This window comes from Phalacrocorax carbo, chromosome 4 (assembly GCF_963921805.1).
Source record: "Phalacrocorax carbo chromosome 4, bPhaCar2.1, whole genome shotgun sequence".
In the NCBI taxonomy this organism is placed as follows: Eukaryota; Metazoa; Chordata; class Aves; order Suliformes; family Phalacrocoracidae; genus Phalacrocorax; species Phalacrocorax carbo.
Genome location: NC_087516.1, coordinates 51040561 through 51064737, shown reverse-complemented (window position 1 = coordinate 51064737; position 24177 = coordinate 51040561). Strand labels below are relative to the sequence as shown.

At 44.7% G+C, this 24177-nt stretch overlaps 1 protein-coding gene across 3 annotated transcripts in view; it reads left to right on the top strand.

The window, feature by feature from the left end:
- Positions 1–23862, top strand: part of GPRIN3 (GPRIN family member 3) — a 31589-nt gene extending 7727 nt beyond the window's left edge. For 2 of the 3 annotated variants that reach the window (XM_064449951.1, XM_064449949.1), the window contains exon 2: positions 18854–23862. In XM_064449951.1, coding sequence (XP_064306021.1) covers positions 18956–21340 — 2385 coding nt within the window. In that variant the 5' untranslated portion in view covers positions 18854–18955 and the 3' untranslated portion in view covers positions 21341–23862. Of the gene's footprint in view, positions 1–9310; positions 9486–18853 lie in introns of those variants that run through there. The other variant, XM_064449950.1, reaches the window with a different exon arrangement.
- The last annotated feature ends 315 nt before the right edge of the window (positions 23863–24177 follow it).

The following is a 24177-nucleotide window of genomic DNA, read 5'->3' as shown; positions in this document are numbered from 1 at the left end:
CTGTTTCCTCTGAAGCATCAATCTCATGAAAAACTTCACACAATTGAAAGACTTAGCTTTAGAGATGAGTCATTAAGAAAATTATAAAATATAATAAGCATGATTGAGGGTTGTAGGGAGGGGTAGAAGTAATGTGATAAAATATTTGTCAGAAAGATGATACTCTGAGAAGAGCTGTATGGAAACAAGATGACAGATTTGTTCCACCCTGAAAGGCTGGTATTTCACAAGTGCTGAAAGTTTTGTAACACTTCAGCGCACCACAGCATCTCCATACTTATTAAAAGAAAAATGTCAATCCTCTCCTTGAGGTTAATAACTAGGGAGTATCTGTTAAAAGCCAGTAAACACACTATGAAGGCCTGCATAAGTTTATCAGAACCCAAATTTCTGCTCAAGCTAACCAGTAGCCTTACAGGATCTCCTATTTGAGCACTGTGAAAAAATAATGTAACTGTTTCCATCCAGTCTGTAGGGACAGGTATCCCAATTACAAATGCAGCTGTGATAACATTTGACAATTCTTAGTTGCAGCACCAGAGGTATTTTCACATAACGGGTAAGTGATATTTCTAAGGGTCACCCCAGTCCAGGGCACAGCATGATGAAGTGACCAGGCTTTTGGGCCCCTGCCTGCTGCCCAGTACTTCAAATAAACCTGTTCATGGCATAAGCATGAGCACTACTAATTGCAAATGTGCTTTCACCTACCCCAGCCAAGGGCTTAACAGACTTGGAAGACCCATACCTGCACATGGTGACTTCAGGTCAGGACTGTGCAGAATTTGTGCTGTTTGTTTCATGCATGAGAACATAGGGTTCATGGGGCTAAATTCAGCCCATAGTTTGGGCCACATGCAAATGATGCTAGAAATGCATGAGGATGCATTGCGAACAGTGACTGAGGAATAAAAGCTGTTCATTCATTTCTTGAAGTCAAGCAAGCTCCATCAGGCAATACAGAGGAAGGCTTTAACAAATGGGTGTTACAGAAGGATTACCTTCATTAATTTAGCTGCTTGTGCTTTTGGCACTTAGGAATTAATCCAGCCTTTATTGATTGTTTAAGTCTCGATTAGCTTGATGTCTAAGAAATGGAAGGGACAAGCAGTTTCCTCCTGCATATAGCAGGCATAGAAACGAACAGAGAGATGCTCCTCCCTTAGTTGAGGAAAGGGGTTCAACACATACCTCAACTTAAAGGGAACAATTCAAACCTCAAGTCATGGGCCCACTTTACACCATCCACAGTGCAATAAAAGCTGGTAACATCCTATCATAAGGCTGAGCCTTCCCTCGGAAATACTCCTGTATTGAATGGTCTACTTTGAGAGTTGCTTCCAGCTGGACTATGCTTGGCCATTGTCATAGAAACATGTGCAGTTGATATTGGGAAATAGCAGAACAGTATTTATCCAGTTCAAAAGATACTGTAATATGAATGGCCTGGGGGGAATATTGCTTGGAAAATGTATTTTTGTAATAAAATTACCTATTTTAGAATTAGTTTTCCATGCTGGAGGAGGCAGGAAGGTGGCAGGAGGCTTGCCAGAGAGATGGGCAAATAAGCACACTCACACATGTTCCCTAACAAGATGATGACTGGACTGAATGTATTAATACAAGATAGCATACAGGGTTTTTTCCAGCTAGGTTCCTGCATGCAGGCTATTTGTACTTGTCTGTTATATCTGAATGAACATTCCTGCAGGAATGTGAGTGGACGTTTCTATCGGCAGCCAACCCAAACATGCAAATGACAGGGAGAGCGCCCACACAATGTCTCTTTGAGCTGCTCCTCCAAAAGCCTTAGGAGAAAAAAATAAAGTAAAAGGAGGACAAAGCTAATAATAGCTTTGTTAAGTAGCTACCAAGAAAGCAAGCTTCAATTACATTACACTTCTAATACTATGAGCCCAAACAGTGTGCTGCATAACAAGTGGTATTTGCTGTTACTCATCAGTTCCATCTGCATGGATGCTGCAAGGCAACCCTTGTGTTATTGCTTCTCCAGTAGCAGAGCCTGCCTTCTAGTGACTAATGAATCCCACCTGCTCAGCCTCGGTTTGTCTCATCTTTTGCCTGTTGAAACCTCTCTTCTTTTTCAATGTGATTTATAACTTAACTTCAGCAATCAAATTGGTCTTTAACCACCACATAAGTTCAACTAGTTGGCAATCAAAGCCACACCTGTTAATGTAAAATCACATCGGAGTCAGTAACAGACATGCTGCTTAGAAAAAAACTTAGATGGGTAAAATTTGACCCTGCAATTAAAGGCTCTGATTCCTTTGATGCAAACTCCATCAAATGGAGCTGCCAGAGATAACCAACCAGAGATATTAAATTGATATGAAATTATTCCAAGCACCATAGTTGCCATTCTGACATAAATCCAAACAACGTCATCCTTTCAGTCATCCAGTCTTAGGCAGGTGAATCAGAATGAATTTGGGGCAGAGGGGATGGAGATGAATGGACAGAATATTTAGCAGTGGTACTTCAGCCAGCCAGTAGCATGCCCTTTGAAATCCTTGTCCTCTACGGTCTGTAGTGATGGTCCTGAAATACTCTGGGCTTGTACAGAACAATGTTGCCCCCTAAACAGCAGATAATGATGATGAACTCCCAAGAGTTGAAAGTTGGATTGTACCATGTGGCTTCTGCAAATCCGGAACACGTCTCCAATGTATTTTGCACGGGTGCAGTGTGCTGGGCTGAAGGTTTCAAGCCCAAAGTTTTCTATGCAATAGTTTGTTGCAAGAGCTTCCCATCATTGAATTTAGTCTTGGTTTGAAATTCTTCACTGATAACAGATGTAATGGTTAGTCAGTCATACACTTATGACTAATTCGGCCTCTCTTGAGAGAGGATTTCCTGTTTGTGACTGAAAAGAGGGCAGTCTTTGGGACAATGGGCTTTCCCCTTCTGCAGGTATGCATTTTTAGTGAAGTCTATTTGCTTTCCTTTTTGCTTCTTACATCCCTATACACAGAAAAATAGTAACTATATAGTGAGAGAACAGCTTTTTGAGTAGAGTAGTGTTTGCTGTTAGTCATCCATCCATTGAAAGAAAGAGACCTAACAGATTACCAAAAAAAAAATCAGGAAATGGAAAAAATACCCTTCAGATGCTTAGAAAGACACATCAATGCTTACAATGTTCAATCTGAGCATGCAACGTGAGGTAGCAAGAGGTATGAACATGGTCACCATCACAAATACTTAAGCAGTAGTAAAACTGTCTTTCAAAAGGATGCTATACCATGCTGCAAAACATGATTTTAAAATGTCCATTTCTTGTGAACGGTTTCCTGGCCTTGAGCTATATGAAGCTGTGAAATGGTCTGGCAAAGAGCACAGAGTAAGAGACAGATGGGGAATCAGTGCTGGAAGAGCATTCAAGCCTAGGTCCAGGAGGCAGAGGGCCAATGAATTTCTGTATCACATGGACCAGCCAACTTACTTGCTCCTGCATGTCCTCTTTTTTTCTGACAGAGCATCTCTCCCCTTTATCTCTTAACCCCTCCTGCCTTCTTGCTCAGCCAGAATTCACTCAGCAGGTGTAGAGATAGGTCAGCCTTATAAATGGAATAAAGTCACTGAGTCCACATGGGAGAAGGCTGGTGTTCCCAGGATCAGCATTTAGTCTCATTCTGCAGTTTTGTAGGAGAAACTTAGGACTGAGACACACTAACCTTGAAATTCAACAGCTGAGCAACTCGATTGAGTTGCTGCCCAGAGAAATCAGGGAGTTAATGAATTTCCAGGGGTTGCAGCTTTTCCCTTAAAATAAAGGGCACAGCACCCACACGCTAGGGGAAGAGAACATATTTTCTGTCCTCCTTAGAAAGGAAAAGGGTGAGAGTTTAGAAGTGGTGATGGGGGATTTTCCAGCCCATCTGCAGTGCTAATCAGACATCTGTCTCTCTCGAACTACCTCCTGTGACAGTCTGCGTTTGCAAAAAATGTTTTTCTCCTGTTGACTTGGAGTAGAACAAACCCAACTGTTTTCCTGTGGCTGCCCACACCTGTGGTTTAGAGTTGTTAATAAATAGATTAGGGAGCAGAGTGAACAGAGCTGAGGTAGTGGGGATCAAGCTATAGCAGTTACCTGGGCTGTGCTGAGCAGCAGCTGAGCAAAGATGGAGGGAAAGGTGCAAGCTTAGTCACCCTAGTGAGAGCCAAGTTTCTTAAGAGTGGGGCCTGAGTCTTTGGTAATATGGTTATGCAAGGAGTACCTGATAAATTGCTCTTAGGTTCCTAGCCTGGACTTGCTTGATCTTCTGACCCAATCTGCCTCTCTGTCCACATACTTCTTCCACTTGTTCTTGGTCTACTCTGTTCCCCCTTGCTCAAGCACACAGGCTACAGCTTTATAGGACGGGTTGTTCAGAACAAATTGCCAGCCTTGCGCTGTGCAAAAGCAGCAGCTCACCTGTAAGAAGAAAAGATAATCAAGTGGAGTTGCTTGCCCAGTATCTCATTTCCTGCTGCCCTGTTCACTCTGGATGTCTTCCTCTCTGTTGTCAAACATTTCATACCCCATCCAATCCCATGCCTTGCCTCAGCTTTCTGAAGAGCAAGAGCATTAACAGAGCCTTTTCAAAAAGCACTTACCTCCTTGTATGAACACTAACAGATCTGCAGTGGTTGCAAGTACTTTTCATGGGTGGTTGGCCTTCCTAGGTCAGTAACATCCCTTGCTTGTTCAGCAAAGAGTGGTGCTTTTTGGGTTTTGTGGGGTTTGGGTTTTTTCTTCACAAATGCTGGCAGCAGCATATTCTCTACACTTGTTTGGTTTTCAGGCTTGTGCTTCAACAGAGGTCCCAGCGTGCTTTGCCTCTTTATAGGTTCAGGACTTGCTGTATGGCAGTAATCCAGTGATGGAACACCCCTTTTTGGTGTTTTTTGGTAATGTGTCAAAGGTAGATCTTTAAAGCCAGATTCCTACGCTCATAATTGCAAAGAACTTTTAGTAGATGATGAGATGTAGGAGAAGGGTGTTCTGTAGTTAAATCACTGGTGTTAGATATCAACTGTTGCATAGTTTTCTTTGTGATCTTTGTGTTAGCCTCTAAAGAAGAGGCAGAAAAAGTACTGGTTCCTACCTCTGGTCTCTACCTTGCCTGCTTAAGCTATGAATGTCTAGTATCTCTGCTCACATATAGCATACAGGGAAACAACAGGATATGTTAGGGTCTTCTGGCATTTCTTGGATAAGAACAGGAACAAAAAGAATTGTATTTTCAAAAATATTGAGCAACTTTTGCCTCCCACTGGCTTTACTAGTATTTCTGATTATTCAGCACTTCTGAGAATGACTTTGACTTCAGCGCCTAGCTTTAATCACCCAGATTAGGCTGGATGACTATCTTTATGTTAGCATATGTCAAATTTTATGTGTATATGTATGTCTGCAATCACATATGTATACATAGTTTGTGGTAATAAAAATTGTATCCATAAATAGGATGTAAAAAAAAATGTGGCAGGAAGCCTACTGTGCATCCACAGGTGTCAGATGACTGGTTGAAGTATCTAGTGCTTATCTTCAAGAGGGTCCTGTGTGGAAATAAACAATCTTGTCTGGATATTCATACTGGCTCTAAGGTTGTCATGTGTTTTCTCGCTCCTTCAAGTATGCCTCCGTGCTTGAGGCATCCACGTTCAGTGCAAGTCCAGTAATTAAGCCCTCAGCTGTGAATGATCCTTTTTCACGCCATGCCAGCTTCCAGTCCAGCTGTCTTAGAAACAAGGACAAAGCTATCACACAGACCCGCTCGCTCACAGCTGTGCTCTAGCAAGGTACAGCCTGACCTCATCTCACTTCTAAGATTTGCAGGTTAAATATTCTGGCAACTTGAGCCAGGGCATCTAAACCTGCTCCAAAGAGGAGTAAAAAGGAACACAGCCTGATATAAGGAGCTGGGCATTAGGTGATAAACTCTGTAATTGCTTAGGGCTGCCACATCTCTCTCTCTCCCCCTCCTCCCCTCCCCCTATTTTTTTAATGCTTTGGGCATGTTTTCCTTTTGTACTGTGAAGCAGCTGCAGGTAGCTTGAGAAGCTTGTACCTTCACCATATGTGAAGGTGAGCTGGAGGAATCGCTGCCATGTTGAGTGCCGGTCACCCTGCCCATGGGGCTGTCTGGTTTGGGCTTGGCCAGGTGACCAAGTTAGCCAGCTTCAGTAAACCCAAGACTTTGTTAAGCCCAGATGTGATATATCTTGTTTCAGCCATTATTTTATTAAATGCTAATTATACTTATTAACCAATTTGGCAATCATCCTGAGGGATGGTAATTCAAGTCAAAGTTAATGTCTTTTACCAGTGCCTCCTCCATGGAGTGTGTTGCTTCAGTCACTTGATAAATGGAAATGTAAATATGCCTGGCTTAAATGCAGAAGATAGGAGGAGGAGAGGTAATGCCTAGTGTTAGGCTCAGTGTAAACCCTGAACTCTAGCTCTGGAAGATCCTAGCCCTTGACAGGAGTGGGGATGTCGCATTAGCAGCTGTAAGCAGTCATGGCCTTGTAGAGGCTCACGGTATGGGCCGTATATCTGGTATGGATAAGGCAGAGGTCCAGGGCATGGATATGGTTGTGCCATATCGCAACCAGCAAAGCTTTGGCTTATGATGAGTCCAGTAATTGACTCCCAATATTATTATTAGCTTTGAAAGGGTTTACAAAATAAGACACGCTGGGTCTCTGTTTCCAGCATGTTTTATGGAATTAGTTTCCATATTTTGCATTACTATCTCTAATATTTGCTGTCTTGAGGAAGTATTTCTGGTTTTAGTTTGGTTCTGACACAGATGGGGTTTCCCAAGTCTCAGAGACTAAATAAGGATTTGTCTTATGATCATTGTGATTTTCAAGAATTCAGAAGCAGAGAATGTAATTATTCTTAAGCCTGTGAAAATCCACATTTAAAACAGTATAAAAAATGTGCAGGCAACTGGATACCTTAGTCCCCCTTATTGGGGCTGGAAGGATAGAAGCATGTTGAATCTAAGAAAAAAAAATACATGTTTTGAATAAGCCATTGTTAGGAGACAGTTCTAATGGAAGGGAGGATGGTTCCTGTGATTATTAGTGCGAGAGATTTTTACACCCCTGGGCTGCCTGCAAGGGCAGTTCTGAAAAGCTATTACCATCAGACACCTGTGGGATAGACTGCAAATAATGAGTTGTTCCTAAAATAAGCAATCGTACAGTGCAGCTGTTGGTGTTTTTCTTTGCTGCAGGAAGGCGGAGGTGTTGAGAGAGTGACTTGGTGACCGAGTTGGCTTCTTCACCCAGGGAAAGCACTGCAGTCTCTTTGTTCAAGCACATCCACGTGGTGGGTGGAGAAGACTTGAGAGCCTCTTTTTGTCCTGAAGAGCTCTCTGGGTATATAGTTAAATTCAGGACTCAGAGTTAGTGAGGTAAGGTTTGTGGGTTGATTCTTACCAATGCTGAGTTGGTATCGGTGCCAGTACCTTCTTTTTCTCAAGCCAAAAGCCAGGACAATAAGTTTCTCTCAATTTTACCTGATCAGATCTGCCACAGTGGCAGTCACTGTCATCTGTGAGGTTTCTCAGATGTGTCTTTTCAATACCTTCTGTTAGCTCTGGGTGGAGACTGAAGAAGACATGGTGTATAGGTGTAATATTTTACCAACATGTTCCTATCTAGCATTTGCCTTCATTAGGGTCAAGTGGCTGGAAGCCTCACGTGGCAGCAGTGCTATGTATACAGTTAGGCTGTTCCGTCATTTCTGGATATAAAGAGCGATGGTGCCACTGATTATCTGCAGTATGTGACAAGTGTCATTTTTCCTGGCTCTGCAAGGTACCATTTAGGATGTGTCATCCTGTCCCTGCTTGGTTAGCACATCCTGCTTTCCCCATGTCCCACATGCAGTACCTTACCAGTTAAAAAAAAAAAAAAAACAAACCAAAAACAAATGAGATGCTGATCTCCAGTTTGGTCCAATTCTACCAGAATCAATGTTCAACAAAATTAATTGTACCTCAAGGTAAAAAAAAAGAAGAGTCTGAGGCTGAGAGGGCAGCTTTTCATGTAACGGTCCCACTGAAGTCATATCGTAAGCTCATGTGACTGATGTAAGCAGGTTAGAGTCCTTAGCTGGATGTACAGGTTTGAGTCATTGCCCTCAAAAGAGCATTTACTGGCATTGTTAAGATACCACTGAATTGCTCCGATTTTATCTCTGAACAGCGAAGGCTTCCAACCTGCAGCCATTTGGTTTCCTGCAGAGCCTCAATACATCAGACAAAAAGTGGCTCAGTACATGGCGCTTCGTCTCGTGTTTTTTTGAGAAGGTGTTTAGCAGGAGGCAGTTTACTAAGGAGATTATTTTGTTCTTTTTACTGCTCTTATTGTCAATGACAGGTAGCAGTGGAGCAAAGTGAGAATGTGAAGAAACAGGAAGCAACTGCTGAGGTGGCGGCAGGAAGAAGGCAAGATATTTTTAACTGTTCGGGTTTTTTTGGTTTTTTTTTTTTTTTTAAAAAAAGCCATGGTGATAGCTGTTTCAGCTGCCAGCCTCTTTGTTCACATTAGTTGTGTTTCTGATAGCCAGGGGGCAAGAGCAGACATGGTGAGATCATCATCGTGCCTTTCTTAGGTTAATCACACGCTACGGCAAATTTCTGTTACAGTAATGACTGGTTAGGCTCTGCATCCTTCTTCTCTAATTACATGCCATTTGGAGTAGTTGTTTTCCGTTAGGATAACGGTTGTAAATGACAATGGATATGTCCTTTGCCAGGTGCCTGTTTATATATTCCCTTCTCTAATACTGAGCCCAGCATCTTCATTCAAATAGTATGATATATGAGGAGAACTTACTTTTTCAGATGGTGTGTGAGAGTTAAATATTATTGTTGGGTTTTACCTTATGCAAAGGACACGCCTTGTGCTATCGGCTCTTCCAAGGCAAAATTTCTGTACTTCCAAGTTTGGTTAAAAAAAGCCCTGCTGCTACAATACGCTTCTCTGGGCACCAATAATATGGTTACTCAGCAGCTAATCAGGCCTAATTATCTAGGGTGCTACCACCACTACTGGGGCTGCTTCAGCCATGTGATGAGTGTTTGTATTTAGTATACTGGGGGAACGTTCTTAAAGAGAAGGTCCTCATGAAATTCAGGAAATTTGCTTTCAAGGATCTGTAAGCATGTTAGAAGTAGATAACATCCTTTGTCCCATAGAGCCACGCTTTCCAAGACACACCTACTCAGCAGCAGTTATGTTTTCCTGACCACACAAATCATTATTTTGGTCTTGGTCCAGATCCCAATAGATGGATATCCACGTAAACCTCACCATCCTGATTGCTGCTAGTTGACTGGGCGTCTTAGCAGAGAAAGCAAGAATTGCATGGGCACTAAGCCAACATTATGCTTTAACCCCTGAGGACTATCACTCTGCTTTATAATGAAGTCACGTTGGCATTGCTGTGTAGGAAAAAGGTATGTATTGTTCGCTATTGTTAAACTGCTCTCTTGAAAAACAGGGCTTTTCTTTTGTCAGCTGTCAACATTCAAATGCATTCAGCTGCATGAAATGCATTAATGAAGGGTTAGATTTCACCGTGCTTTTATTAGAGGAAGATAGTGGGATAGACAGGGAATGAAATTCCCACTTGGTTGTTGGAAAATTCTGTGTCTTTCAACATCGAACGTGAAAGTGGTGTTTGAGAGGTCCATACAACCCTCTTGTTCACACCCCTCAACCACCACTTCTCCACTTCTTGTTTTTACTCAATAATAAGCTGAAGAAAAACAATGTGTCAGTGAGTTATGTGAAATGGAGTCACCTGCCTGATGTGGACAGCAGGTTGCTAGTTTCCTCTCACATACACGTGTCAGGAGCACGCGTGCAAACATTCCTCCTGAAATGCAGCTTACTCTTGAAGTCAGGCTGCATTTCCTTGAAAGTCACTTCCAGTTTCAGATACTGAAATTAAAAAAAGTGCTGATAAATAATGAGGCTAAACATAACATGCAATTTAATAAAAATATATATATATATTCCTGGGGGGTTTATCCACACGTCACATCCCCTCTAGGGTGGCCAAGGATACGAGGTAGGAGTGCCACTGTAGCTATGCAACTGTTAGAGCGGCTGCCAGCCGGTGTAGTTGTTGTTTGATTTGGCTGTTTTCATAAAGCCATTTATCCTCCTCTTTCACCTTGGAGGAAGAAGACTGACAGGCTTTTGGCGGTATTCTGGCACAAGCCCGGTGTTCAGCAGCGACTTTCACATACTTACATGCCTCACCACAGAAAGCCTTTTTACCAGGTGGTGTAACCGTGGAAGGAGGTGTGCAAAGAGAGAGCCTGTCTTTGCAGCCCTGTGCTGTGGCCCAAGACCCCTCTCTGCCAGCAGGGAGGACGCTCAGGAGCATAGCAGAGCATGAGCTGAGTGGGAGAGTAGAAGGGCAGGATGGGTTGTGGGGCAGAGGAGGGGACAGTGTGGGGAGATGGGTGTGGAGGTGGTACATGTTTAGGCTGCCACTCAAGCCTCCCCCACTTCCTTCCCACACCACTCCCCTCTGACCACGCGTGGGGCTCTTTTGAGATGTTCTAGAGGCTGCGATTACTCGAGAATCTCAGCCTCCCCCAGAAAAGGCTTTTAAACTGTGAGAAGAGGTGAAGACCCAAGGGCAACAGATGATGTCACAGTTCTTAATTTAAATCAGGATTTTCAGCCTCCTTTCCAAATGTTGATTTCTAGCAATCTTCTTGAGACTATTTTCTACCACTTTTAAATATTGTTTTAAAGTGATGGAGCACAAAGCAACCCCATTTCCCTTCTGGAAACTGAAAGAGTTCTGCAAAACCTTCCTCCCACAAAAACAAGCTGCTTTTGCAGTACTTCCACAGCACATGCCAGCCTGCTGCCTTTGGCCATGGCCAGAGGACAGTGATCTCTTCAGCAGAGCCAGCCCAGCTTTGGTGCTGGGGAACCTCTGAGTGAAAGTCATTGGTGTGACTGCGGTAGCTGTATGCATCAGGGTACAGAAAAGGATAACCTGACCTCTTCTGATACAATGACTTGCTGACAGAGATTAAAAGCAAAATGCAACCAGGAGCGAAGTTTACATGCGTGCAGAAAATTTACATCATGGCACTGCTAACAGTGCATGGGCTCCCATCAGGGCTCTGTGAACAGGTGCCGGAGATGGACGTGGTGGTTGCTGCTTGTCTCCTGGCCAGGGCGAGATAGGAGCTGCCCACGGGGAACAGATGGGACACGGGCTAGAACATTTAATCTTAGAGCAGAGCTGCAGTTGTACTTCCTTTTAGATGGACATCTTTCTAATTGAAGGGTAACCAATTATTCTGCTGCAGCAGGACAGTAGAGATTAATTGGGCTTGGTCATCACACAGTTTTTATTCATCCATGGTTATTGGCCTGCCTATTTAAAGCTGGCTGCAGATATTCCCACACATCTGTCCCTGGGCGACTGCTGAGGTGCACACATGTCTCTGGACCATTTTGAAGTGTTGGGGCAAGGTTCTGTTCAAGCTCATGAGCCCAGACTCTTGAATGAGCTTGTCAGCACTGTCCTACACTCAGGAAGCCATGGGACTGTTCATACCCTTTGGCTTAAGTTGGAGCAGAGGTGTACCCCAAATCTGGTTCAGCCCTGCCTGGGTGTGCACTCTTTTTATACCAGTCTAAAGCTGCTGATGCTGGTACTGATTTTTCCAGCAATCCTGAGGTCATGCTAGGGATGGAGTGACCGATACTTGCTTCTAAACTGGGACAAACACTGCAGTACCAAAATTATAGATAGATGGTCCATTCTGCTCACTGCTAAGTACCCGAGAATACTTAAGAGAGATCCCATCTCTGTGAGCCTCTTCTGCAGTCTGCTGGACTCCCAGGAATTCAGCAAGAGTCTAGGGAGCACAGAGAGCAAGATTAAAGAGAAAACGTGCAAGAGCTACCTGCAGAAACAAAATCCAGCAATGCTGTCTGCATGCTGCAGTGAGAAAATATTGTAAATATTAGATTTTAACATGTATTTAAAATTAATCAGAGTTGCTTTGCATCTAGTTGAGTACACTATATCATTCGCAGTAAGGTTACTGTGGCCTCTTGGAAGGGTGTCCTTAAGGTTTGGTCAAAAGCTCAGTGAAATTGAGGGAGATGCAAAGCAGTTTGCTTTGCTTTGGATTAGGCCTAGAAGCCGCTGTGCCGTTTGGTAGGACTGACTTTGCCCGTTTTCTTGTCTGCAGGTTGTGGGCGTCAGGTTAAGCTGAGCTTTGTCCTTCGAAAGTGGAGCTCCCGTGCTCTGCACTTTGCAAAGTATAAGCCTGTACTTGGCAGAGGGATGCAAGATGAGAGGAGACAGCAACCAGAAAAATATATTTCTTCAGCTTGTACAAAATACTGCTTGACAAATTTTCAGTAGCTGTCGGGCTGTTTGGCAGCTATCCCTTTTTGGCAAAAAATGGCAGCGCATCTTGCCCTTGATTTTTCACCCAATTTTACTTGGTTTATTACCATTGCAAAGCAAGTGTGAGCAAAGCCTAACATTTTCTTAAGTACTTACCCTCTGTTTTTCCTATTGGACTCATTTCCCATTTTTTCCCCCACCTTTTCCATTTTTCAGCATCGTGTCTTGACATCTGTGCAAGCAGACCTGCTAGGTACTGCAGGCTGTGTCTCAGCATCCAGGAGGAAGAGCTGTGAGGCCTGGTGAGGAGCCAGGCTGCACCCCAAGAGCCCCGGCAGGAGCTGGGTTTCCCTGGGGGTTTTCTGTGCGGTTCAGTTGATAGTTTCAGCTGGTTTAGTATTGCAGTGTGTGTCGGAGGTGGTTTAAAAGTGCTTCTAGTACAAGTGCTGGGAAGGGTTTTAAGAGAGGCTGTGGGGTTTTGTTTGGTGGTATTTACTTTAATACTAAAATGAGTGGTCTAGACTTCCAGTGAGCAGGCTTGTACAAATAAAGGCCCTTTTCTCATGGGGCGTGCATGTGTCCATTGCTACAGCGTTTCATATAGGCCAAAGATACACAAGGGTTTCATAGAGTGGCATTCATTTCCAAAGGTGATTAAAGTATGTCCTTCAATTCAGAAAATCCTTAAACTCCTGATGGCTAACAGCAGGAAGGGTGTACAGAGGATCCATGTCCGTGTGTGCTAGGACTTCAGGCTGGCCAGAGCCTTCAAGTGGATCTGATGTTTTTCTAAAGCAAATGTCCCAACCCCAAAAAATAACAAGAATAACTGAAAAGATTTTCAAATAAACCCACCCGCACCTAGAGCTAAATGCTTACAAATGAGAAATATAATTTTTACTACAGTGAAAAATAAAAATAAACAAGTAAGCTAACAAGTCCTTGTAGGCAGGCCCTTGCTCCTAGGCAGGGTTGCAGCCAGCACAGGGGCTCCTGAGCTGCATGAGACTGCCTCGTCCTCGGGAAATTCCTCCTGTCGCCCTTGGTACCTGGCTGGATGCTCCCTACAGGGGCTGCCACATCCTGGCTCCTTCTCAGCTTCCTCTCCAGCATTTGTTCTGTGGCCCATCTTGCTGAGCTGTCTTCCCTTCCTTCTAGAGGGGTATGACTGACCCAACCAGCCGTTCAAGGGAATTTAGTGGATGCACAAACAAGACACATGCCATCTATCACATCGTGCCCTGTTTCTGTCCTCAGGGCAGTTGTGACAGAGCCAAACATCCAAGGCTGTGGATGGGAACTAGTATGACCTTCGTATGGTCATGCTATTGAGTGGGCCCATAACGGCTAGCCCTGAGCCTAGGTGCTGCAACAAAAGTGCTGATGTACCATGATGAGCGGAGTCGAGGTGAGTTGTAGTTTAAGGCAGCAGAAAAGCATCGAGAAGCAATAAGAAAAGGTGAGTAGCAAAAAAGGGCAGAAAAAGCCCTTACTGAACTGAAAGCAGTCTAGCAATAGGCTGCTGCCCATCTGGGCTGGGTAAAGTCATATCAGTTCACTGCATAGTGAGCGAGTAAATAGGTGTTTTGCAGTATCTGCTAAAGTGTTACAGCAGTTCTGCTAATTGAATCAGCAGAGGCCAGTCAAAAGCAAACCACTGCATACAGTCACCCACTTTGCATAATGTCTGCACAGAGGGTGCCGCAGCCCTGTAGCGTTGAACTTGTTGCTTCTGCCATCCGTCTCCCTGTCTGCCTCTGGCACGGGTTTCTGTGGTGTTTGCAGGTGTGGCCCGCAATATCATGCGCTGTCCCCCAGCGTAGGAGGGGAAGTGGGGCTTTGTGTACCTTCTTGAAATGCCAACACCATCTCTTGCAGGAACCGCATGTATGCAAGGTATCTGTGGGCATCCCCATCGCCTCTTGCTTCCCCGTGATTGTAGCATAAGAGTCTGTCTCGTATCAGCATCCCAAAGCACATTGGATGATGGAAGCTGTGGGCATCTTGTCTCTTACCTCTCTGGGCAACCTGGTTTGTATTTTAATGAATACGTCCTTGGTTTGCGCTGTCCTTCATTTGTGGTGCCAGTCTTCAGTCCCACAGATAATTAGGAGAAAATAACCCATGAAGCAAGTTTTTCACAAACAGAAAAACAAACACCCTTTGACACCGAAAAGAGAAAGTCACAGCATTTACAGAGGAAAACGAGGTGGGGAAAAAAACACTGGGTGCAGAATTAGAAGGATGCAAATGCATGGGTATGTTTAAAATTCAAAGAAATGTGCTTTGTGCTCTATATATTCAATCATCTAATATGAGTTAGAGCGTGCCATTTTCTTTTCCTCAGATCAGGAGACAAGAAAGGAGGCTGAACTGCTTCAGCAGATGTTTATCTGTGTCCTTAACCCATGCAGTTGTATGATGATTTTTGTGATGTTCTGAGAGATCACATTATGAGATTAGAACTCTCAAGAACAAATATTCAGTCTTCCGTTTGTAGAGACACGGCTGAAGAGAGTGCTCCAAGAGTGGGGGGCTCAAGGAATTGAAAGCTGATGAGAATCCAGAATTGGCGAGGGGGTCCTTGATTAGTTTGGGAGCTGCTTTTTGAATGTTTTTCATTAATTATTTTTAAATTCTTTTTAAAATTGAGGGTAGGTGGAGATGCTGGCAGTCTTATTTGTGCTTTTCCAGATTTTCATATTTTTCTAGAGGGAAGGGGGGCAGAATCTAATGCTGGAATTTCCTGGAAATTTCTTGGTTTGTTTTATTGGACATACAGACTTTCTGGTTTTGTTGACATTCTCATAAGCAGCAAGAGGGAAATTTGTAGTATTGTTTTATTGGGGGATGGGTGTTACTGAAATAAATAGGAGTTTCTTTACATTGTCAACACTGGGTTGCCTGGAAACTTTGTAAGGTTTGGGGTTTTTTGGTTTTTTTAAAGCATATAAAGACGACCTATTCAGTCACAAAAGTCCGTGAAGCCGTGGTCTGCTGGCCATGCAGGGACCCTCCCAGACCATATAAGCCAAACGTAAACTTTGTCAAAGTTAGAAACTTCTTGTTGCAAAAGGTCCAGAAAAATTCTGTCTTGCGATGAGATTGACACAATCAGGCAGACGAATTTGATCTGAAAGACTAAGGTGACAGATAATTGTGTTGGTGTAGAAAATCTCTTCTTGTTACTAAGAACTGATTTTCACCTTTGTGGACATACCAATTTCACCTCCTGATAAAAGAAAATTTTGGATGATTACTCCAGGTCAGGTATACAACACTTGAAAATTTCATCGGCGATCTTGATTTGTCTTGATGTGTGTTTTGACCTGCCACTGAGTTTTGTATTTCTATTTCTTCTAGGTATTTGCTTGCAGTCAGTGTTGCTTGTTGGTTTGCATCCTTACTGCCTTGGCAGTTGAATAGTGTTGCCCACGGGTCCCAGTGTTGTCCTTTACTCCTATATTATAGGACTTCAATAATAAAAATGAGACAATAATCATAAATAAGACTGCAATGATAAAAATGCCTTTCCAGTTTTTTAATTAGTTGGGCTTGCTTGTTTTTCTCTTGCATAAGACATATTTCATTCTAATTTTTATTACTTCTTAAGAAAGAGCATTTGCAAAAATTACAGCATGTATTTAGACAACTAGAGTGCCTTTGGCTCCTGTCATTAGGATGGCGTAGTGAAAAGTCTAACAAGAAAATAGCTCCCATGATTTTGACTGCAGAGTCTTTATAAAAACTGTATTCTCATAAACTAACTCCTTTCCAAGGTCATCCTAGGCAGTAGAATGATCCAGCCCCCCAACCCGTGTTTGAGGGCCAAGTGAAATGTCTGCATTATGCTCTGTTGTCCCAGACCAGAGAATAGATCTGCATGGGTTTTTGGAGGCTGAATTTCCTCTGTTGGCATAATAGGTTGAGGGCTCAGTAGCAGAATCGCATTTAATTGGCACATGTGGCAGTTGTTCAAATGTGTGTTTCTAGTGACGCTGGTGAAGGGCCACTAAACAGATGGGGGGAATTCATGTGGGGGTTCAGATCAGAACTCACTCACTTAACTGAAAAATTAGGAATAGTTCCCCCGTTGAGTGGGTATGAGTTAAAGACAGTGCTCTGGCATGCAGATTGCTTTTCCTGGTTTTTGTACAGTGAAAAGCCAAACAGATTTGCTCTGCCATCTTTATTTCTTCTAAAACTGTTCGCCAAGTAGTACGTCTCATCCTAAAAATGGGTTGGTTTTTTTTTCCCATTATTTGTTTAGTTGTTCTTAAATAGAATCTGGATCTAAAAAAAAAGGCATGTGACCTGCCCAATTGTATATACAGGTTTGGTTTGCATTGGTATTTGGAAAAGGAAAAAAGAGAGTAACAGAAGTTAGATAAACAGATGCCCAAAGCCATCTGCTCCTCTCCTCACGGTCATTAGATGTTCGGCTTGGAATAGCTCCCCTTTACTTCAGGACTACGCTGGCTGGCTTTAAAGTGAGCACAAAATGAAGCGGAGGCATCTTGTAGCCAGTCAAAACTTTCAGAGACTTGCAGTCTAGTTTACATAAACTCAGTTCTTCTCAAAAAGCTTCGCAATTGTTAGCCTTGCTGGAAAGCCATTTTGAAGTGATGCAGGGCTGCTATCGCAGATTGCAGCTAAGAAACTCAGGATCGTACAGGGGCAGGATCAGTTTCTCAGGGCTGGCTTAACCCAGCAGACCGTGTTTATCTGTGGTAGTACAGAGCCCAAAGAGGGAGTATAAAAATAATAAGTTATTAATATCTGGAAGTTATAAAGCTTAATGAATAAGTAATAAGTTGCAGCATTTTCCTTTTCTTAGGAGAGTAGGCTGGCTGTATTTGTTTTCATTTTCCTTTCATTGAGCTTTTTTCTCCTATTGCTTTAAGTACCCCAAGATGCTGAAATTTAGGATTAATTTTACAGAAACCAGGGAAGTTATACCACTGCTCTTCAGGCTGAGAGAGAGATGTTTTCTGGAAAGAGCTTTTTGCTGATTTTGCTAGCGGGTAGGGAGGGTCTGGAACAGCTGCGCGTTTGCACAGCTCCTTCCAGCAGCACCTCCCAAGTAATGCAGTGAAGGAGACCCCACTGTGTGCCTGCAGAGACATAGGCACACAGAGGTAAAGTAATTTTCCCAGCGTCATCCCTCTGGTTAACAAAAAACTAAATGTTCTGGGTGTCTCCCAGCTCTCATACCTGTGCTTTGCTGGCAGCGTAGGCTGGGGAAAGCCTTTTAAACAAGCATAGGTAGTCTGCAATTTAAAAGAATACTGGGGTGGGATTTCACCATTGGCCACCACCACTCTGCTGACACTGACAGGGATCCAGCCCTTGACCTCTAGCAGGTTCCGAGTTGGGCAGTGCTAAGTCCTTTTGAAAGCCTAGCCAACAGGCACATTTGGAGATGGCCTCCTCTTTGTAGTCACGGTTTCTCTGCAGTCCTGGCCCAATTTCAACCTGGATAACTCTGTTCCACCTGCTTAAAATCCCTCCCCAAAATTTCACTGGGTATGGCACGGGCCCCTCCTGTTCTGCAGTGCTGCAGTGTCCACCTTCCAGTTTCATACCACCTGCTCGTAGATTGATTTCTAGATCATCTGTGCCTCTGTTTATTAACTGAGCTGGCTTCCTTGTAATTATTTCATAGGATCTAAATGTGAAAGCAGTAAGTATATGCACAGCCCTGGTGCTGTATGGTGCAGTAGCTTCCCTTGGTGTTTATCTGCACCACCCAGCAGGTTGTCATCCCTCCATATTCCTGTTACCTGTGAAGTTTGGGTTCACCCATGTTAGTCTGAATTGACCCATTGTCCCCTGTGAGCACGTCCTTGTTGGTAGTGGAGTTAGAGAAGGGATCTCCATGAAAAGAAGGGGGAACTGGTGCTCAGCAAAGGTGTAGGATCCACTCAGGTCACAGGGTGGATCCAGGAGGAATCGGATCTGTTCGTCACATAGGCACAACAGGCAAGGTAGCACCTTTCCTTCCATGAGTGGCTTGCTAAAGGATTTTATCACAGTGAGTTTATTTTTTTACTTCAAACTTCCACACAAAGTCTGCCCTCCTTCCTATTCATCCCTGCTTTCACTTCATGTTTCTTATTTTTCTCCTCCTTCTTGGCATGTCATTATGTTTTCATTAATGTATCAATAACAGAGCAGCTGTTGTTGCTTTGTCCCTAGTATTGTCTTCTCCATCTGGCCCTTGGAAACGGGAGATCCCCCAATCTGGGGCTGGGGGGGGGAATATCAGTCCTTGAAATCTGTGGTTTTTATGTGACTTTTAGGCAGAATCAGGTGCTTCACTTTCCCCCTTGCCTGCAAGTATTTCTCTCCAAGCTGTAAAATCAATCTGTTCTGGATACTTGTTCTTAAATCTGGCTGCTGCTAACACTGTGTTTCTTTCATTAACAGAGTAGTTTTACTTGTCACCAACAACCTGCCCTGTTGTGTCCACCGCCTGGCTAGAAAACTCCGAGGAGAAGCTGAGGGCAAGCCACATCTCAGAGACAGTCCATGGGGACTGTACCAAATCCTCTGAGATCTGCCAAGAATTCCCTGGTCACAGCTTCTGCAGAGGAGGGCCACCTGGGAGACCTGCAGTCTGCTAAGCACCATCCACAACTACCCAGTGGAGAGAGGGCCAGCAATGGCTTCCCATGCACACCGTCCGGCTCTGCTGGAGTTTGCTTGTTCAACCTGAAATGCACAGCAGCTGCCAGCACACAGAGGTGTGAGCAGCGCTGTGAGGACGATGTTAGTCAGCAGGAAGCCTTCTCTCCCGGGCTTGCCAGCAAAGCTGCGGAGGGACATCCTGCAACCATAGAGCCTGCTGGTTGCTCCCAGGCAGCAGGCAGCCAGGGACCAGCAGCGCCAGCCCCTGCTCCAGCAGGAGCCCCCTTGGTGGGGCAGGGGCCAGAGATGATGCCAGCTCCCCAGAGCTCCCGGCAGTTTGTGCAAGGCAGCCAGGCAAAAACAAGCTCCCTGACACAAATGGATGAGACTGCCTTGAAACCTCAGGGGACTGGTGATCAGCCAGCACTTGAGGTGTTAAATTATTCTTCCCCAGGTGACCCTGTTAGGGCTAATGAGTCCTGCTGTACTTCTCAGGCAAACCTTCTGCAAAGAGGGGAAAACGACAGGGGAGTGGAAAAAACTGGTTCTGCTGCGTGTCAGACAGGCTCGCCAGTGAGGCAAACTGAAGCTGACCTGGGGAGAGACCCACAGACTGGTTTGGAGGCAAAGAGCAGGGCTGCAGACACTGCTCAGTTGCACCCCACAGATAAAACTGAAGCAGTGCAGAGTAGTGAGGAACTAGCCCAGTCTAGCCATGAGAATCTGCATCCCGTACACAACACAGATGCTGAGCTGGGAAGTCCAGGCCCCACCGAGCTCTCCAAATTCAGAGAAACGGGTACAATGACAGTTCAGTCGGAGAGCAGCTCTTCAACTCAGGAAGCAGTAAGCAGGACATGGCGAGATGCTGAAGTTCAGGCTGTGGCTACTGTGGAGAGCAAGTCGGCCTCCACCAGTCCCAGCATCCTTGCTGCCTTCTTAAAAGGGAACCTTCCTCCAGAGGAGAAGGAAGAACTGCACATCGTTTACCAAGGAGGTAAGGGGCTGAGCCAGTCTGCGCTTACTGACAGATTATCCTCACAACAAAAGTCCCCATGTTCTCCTGATATAACATCAAAATCGACTGTTGTTACAGCTGTGACTGCTTCAGCCCAGGCCCAGCCTGTCAAACTGCCTGGAGTCCCATCTGACATGGCGTCTCCCGCCTCAACAGATAATGCAAAACCTCCTCTCCCCTCCTCCCCTGCAGCCGTTACTTCCCAAGGGACATCTGTGGGTAATGCTGAAATGATCGTTGCAGCTCATGACGGCAAGGATGCTGCTCGGCTGCCAGTGGATGCTCCATTCCCACCAAAGCCCATCCTTGTTGAGCAGCTTGCAGTTGACTCCAGTAATCAAACTCCAGCATGGGCTGGGTCTGGCACTGGTGAACCAAGCACCACGTCTGCTGCCACTGCCCCAGGATCCAAGAACCATGTGCAAGATCTTGTCTGTGATGCAGGAAGCAGACAGTTACCTTTACCTGGTAACGCAGATGGTGAAGTCAAGCAGAAGGAGGTCCTGGGCAGCTCTGAGCAAAAGCCAGTACAATGTAAGGGTGTGAGTCAAGGGGGGGCCATTCCTAATCAATCTGTGGTAAAACCGAAGGAAGAAAACTCAGTGGTGCTTGATCCGAAAGGAGGGATGAATGTTAGCAGCCAACCTGCTGCTGTCCGCATAAAGGCATGCGTGGAGGATGCAGGTGAAAAGGAGGAGAGCAGAGGCCAGGGAGACCCTGGCCAGGCCCAGACAGACAGCAGCCAGAACCAGCAGGCAGGACTAACGCCTGAGTTGAGTGCAAGCTCTGCACATCTCACCCTTCCCTTGGAGGCATCAGCAGCTCCCCAGCAGCAAGGCCTCCAGGCCAAGGAGCCCAGTGAGCTTCACACAGCAGCTCTTCCTGCTTCAGCTCAGGCCTTGCCAAACTTGGGGGAAAACAAAAAGCAGCCCACCCCAGCCATGGAGGCAAAAGTGCAAGTGAAGCAGTCCAAGCATGTCAGGGATGTTGTTTGGGATGAGCAAGGCATGACGTGGGAGGTTTACGGTGCTTCCCTTGATCCAGAATCCCTGGGAATTGCCATCCAGAACCACTTACAGAGACAGATACGGGAACATGAGAAACTGATCCGGGCCCAGAACAGTCAGACCCGGAAATCCATTTCCTCGGATACATCCTCAAATAAAAAACTGAAAGGGAGGCAGCACAATGTGTTCCAGTCCATGCTGCAGAATTTTAGGCGTCCTAATTGCTGTGTCCGACCTGCTCCTTCTTCTGTGTTAGACTGATGTGGTTTGCAGGGGCGCATAGATGTCTGCAGTGGTAGAGAGAGTCCCCCCTGTCAAGTCTCAAGTCCTGCTGTTCAGTTGTGTTATTGGGGTTGTGACGCAGCAACAGTGGAAAGTTATTCCCCTTTGTTTTCTGAGTAGCCACGCGCTCCATCATGCTGTTATTACTGCCACAGCTGGTGTATTTCCACATTACACCCCCGTCCCAACTACTGTCAGATGAAAAGCTAGGCACTTAGCAAAAGCACAAATTTAAATTGCCACCTTGCTGCGGGGAGAGCAGCACCTTCTGATAAAGCAAGATGCAGAGAGATTGTCAGAATTATTATGGGAAGCTATTTGTGTGCATCATGAGGACTTATACAAAGGGGTGAGCTGAGGGAAGCTGAGTGAGGTGAAACTAAGGTCCAACAGCTGTAAAGACCTAATGCAAGACAGCTTTCCTGGTGCGTAAGTTAGTCACGCTGAGGCAAGTCCGTGAAAAGGCTAGACATTAATCACTGAGCAGTCTCTCTTCCGTTGATGCTGTGGGGCACCATTATCATGTGAGCCCCAGAGAACCAGGTCTTCCCCTCCCATTGAAACAGAGAACCAGACAGAGTGAGGATTAAGGCTGAAAGATTATCTCTTTGGGGGAAGTTAAATCAATGGGATTTTGATGGCTAGAAGGGAAGGTGAGAGAGGGATACATTCTATAGGCTTTTTCTGCCCTGCATCAGCCACGCTTAAGGTATAAGCAGGTGAGGCATGAGAGAGCATGTCAGTAGATGTACCCGCATCCGACAGGACAGTGCCCTCACTCGTGCTGTGGCGCTCCAGCCAAGTCTTTCAAAAGCAGGGAGCTGTTCTGGCTCCTCAGCGGGAGTGGGCAATGCCTGCTCCCAGCCTCCTGCAGCGCTGAGCACCTCCCCTCTGAATCGCTCTTTAAAGTGATGTGGATCTTTTTTCTCTCTCCAGAGATGCACAGTAACGTTTTCCCCTAGGAGCAGCCTATCCTGTGCATCTGGGTCCATAACCCTACACGTCTAGTGTGTTACACTGATTTTTTTTCTTTTAAGTCCTTAGCCAAATCTACTTCCCCCCCCCCCCCCCCCCCCCCAGTATTTTGGTGCTTTTCTTGCTGCCTCTCATAAACTGAATACCATTTATTTAGCCTGTGCGTATTTTGTTTTACCTAATGTTCTCTATATTATAAACCATTATATTGTTAACTTGACACATTTACTTTATAGAATTACTGAAATCTTGAGACAATCTTTGCTGTATTTCTAATGTTAGAAAAGTTGTAGAAACTGCTAATAAAAGGTAGCTTAGTGACTGTTTCTCCACAAGTGTGATATACGATAATGTCTCAACTGTATGTTGGTCACATTTCTCACCTTAATAATATTTTTCAACCTGGGAAATGTGTTTCCCACCAACTTTTTTATTCTGTCCACTAGAGTTCATGATGGGAGGCTGGGGAGCTTCTGCAGTTTGTAGAAAATTTAGTGTTCTTTCCTGCAAAGGATGGAATATTTGGATATTGTAATCCTGCAGAGTAGTAGCATTAAACAGGGGTTGTTTTTATTCCATTAAAGATTTTTCATGAATCATGATGATAAGTTATTTCTGTCTCTAGTACCACACACCAGACTTACTCTGTAGATCTTACTCTTACAACTTACTCTGTAAATCTTACAGGTTTACACAGTGTAAATGAATGCTAATATAATTTTTTATTTTCTTCTGTGAAACAGATGTGAGGTGGTCCCCTTTTATTTAGAAGGCCAGACTTTTTGGGTATATCAACTGCCAAGCCTTCAAAGCAGCTGTTTTGGGCATTTTTTCCCCAGCAGAGAGGTAAAATACTATAAGATACAATTTTTTAACCCAGTTCAATGAAAGTACTATGCCCCTAGGCATAGTACTAAATTGACTCCTAGTTTTCCTCTGGTATATATTTGACACATCCTTGTTCCATTTTTATATGTTATTTCAAGTCCTCCCACTTGATGCTGAATTGCTGATTGTGAAATACCACATTAGAGAGTGTCTTCCCACCTCTGTCTATCAGGAGGAAAGCCTCCTTCCTTTTTTCTGTTAGTGCTACTGTTTCCAGCCCCTTCTTAGCAGTGTCCAAGATGTGAGTAACGTGAAATTTTGTGTGGGATTAAAATTGGCAGTATCATTAGGTCAGGTTAGTTGACAAGTTCCATGTCTCTTCCTGCGTTTTGTCCGTGTCAGCCCTGAAGAGGTCCCCCGAGTTGCCTGCAGTGTTTGCTGTGTCCTGTCCAGGTCCAAGGCTTTGCACTGCTCCTTCTGCCTCCCTTCTGCCCCATCCCTCGCTAGCTGCTGCCCAGCCTGTCTTCCTGCAAAGCAGTGTCTCTTGGCTCAACTTGCACCCCTCTCTCCACTGTCCTGCTCGCTGTAGCATTGTGAGCCAGCTTACTCTGAACTGTCCCTTTAAGAATATGCTCAGTCTGAATATATAAATGGATTGTCATATTTTTTTCCAGAGGAGAATAAATGGCTATCACGCATTCACTGATTTCCATGAACTTTATCCTTTAGCTTAAGCTCTCCAAAATATTTCTAGCATGTGGGTATGAGTTGCTGTATTGAGACCAAGCTGGGCTTAGCAATGAATGAGCAGGGTGCTGGACCAGCACTGAAATTAACTCTTCTTCATGAGGAATGGGAGATCTCTCCTGGTTCCCTGCAGCTGCTTCCAGCTGTGAGTCTTCACCAGCCGGTTCACCCCCACCTCCCACCCTGACCAAACTTTCTTCCAGGAAAATATCACCAATACATACGTACCGCAAAACGCTGACGGGCAGGTTGCTAAGTGGATGCAT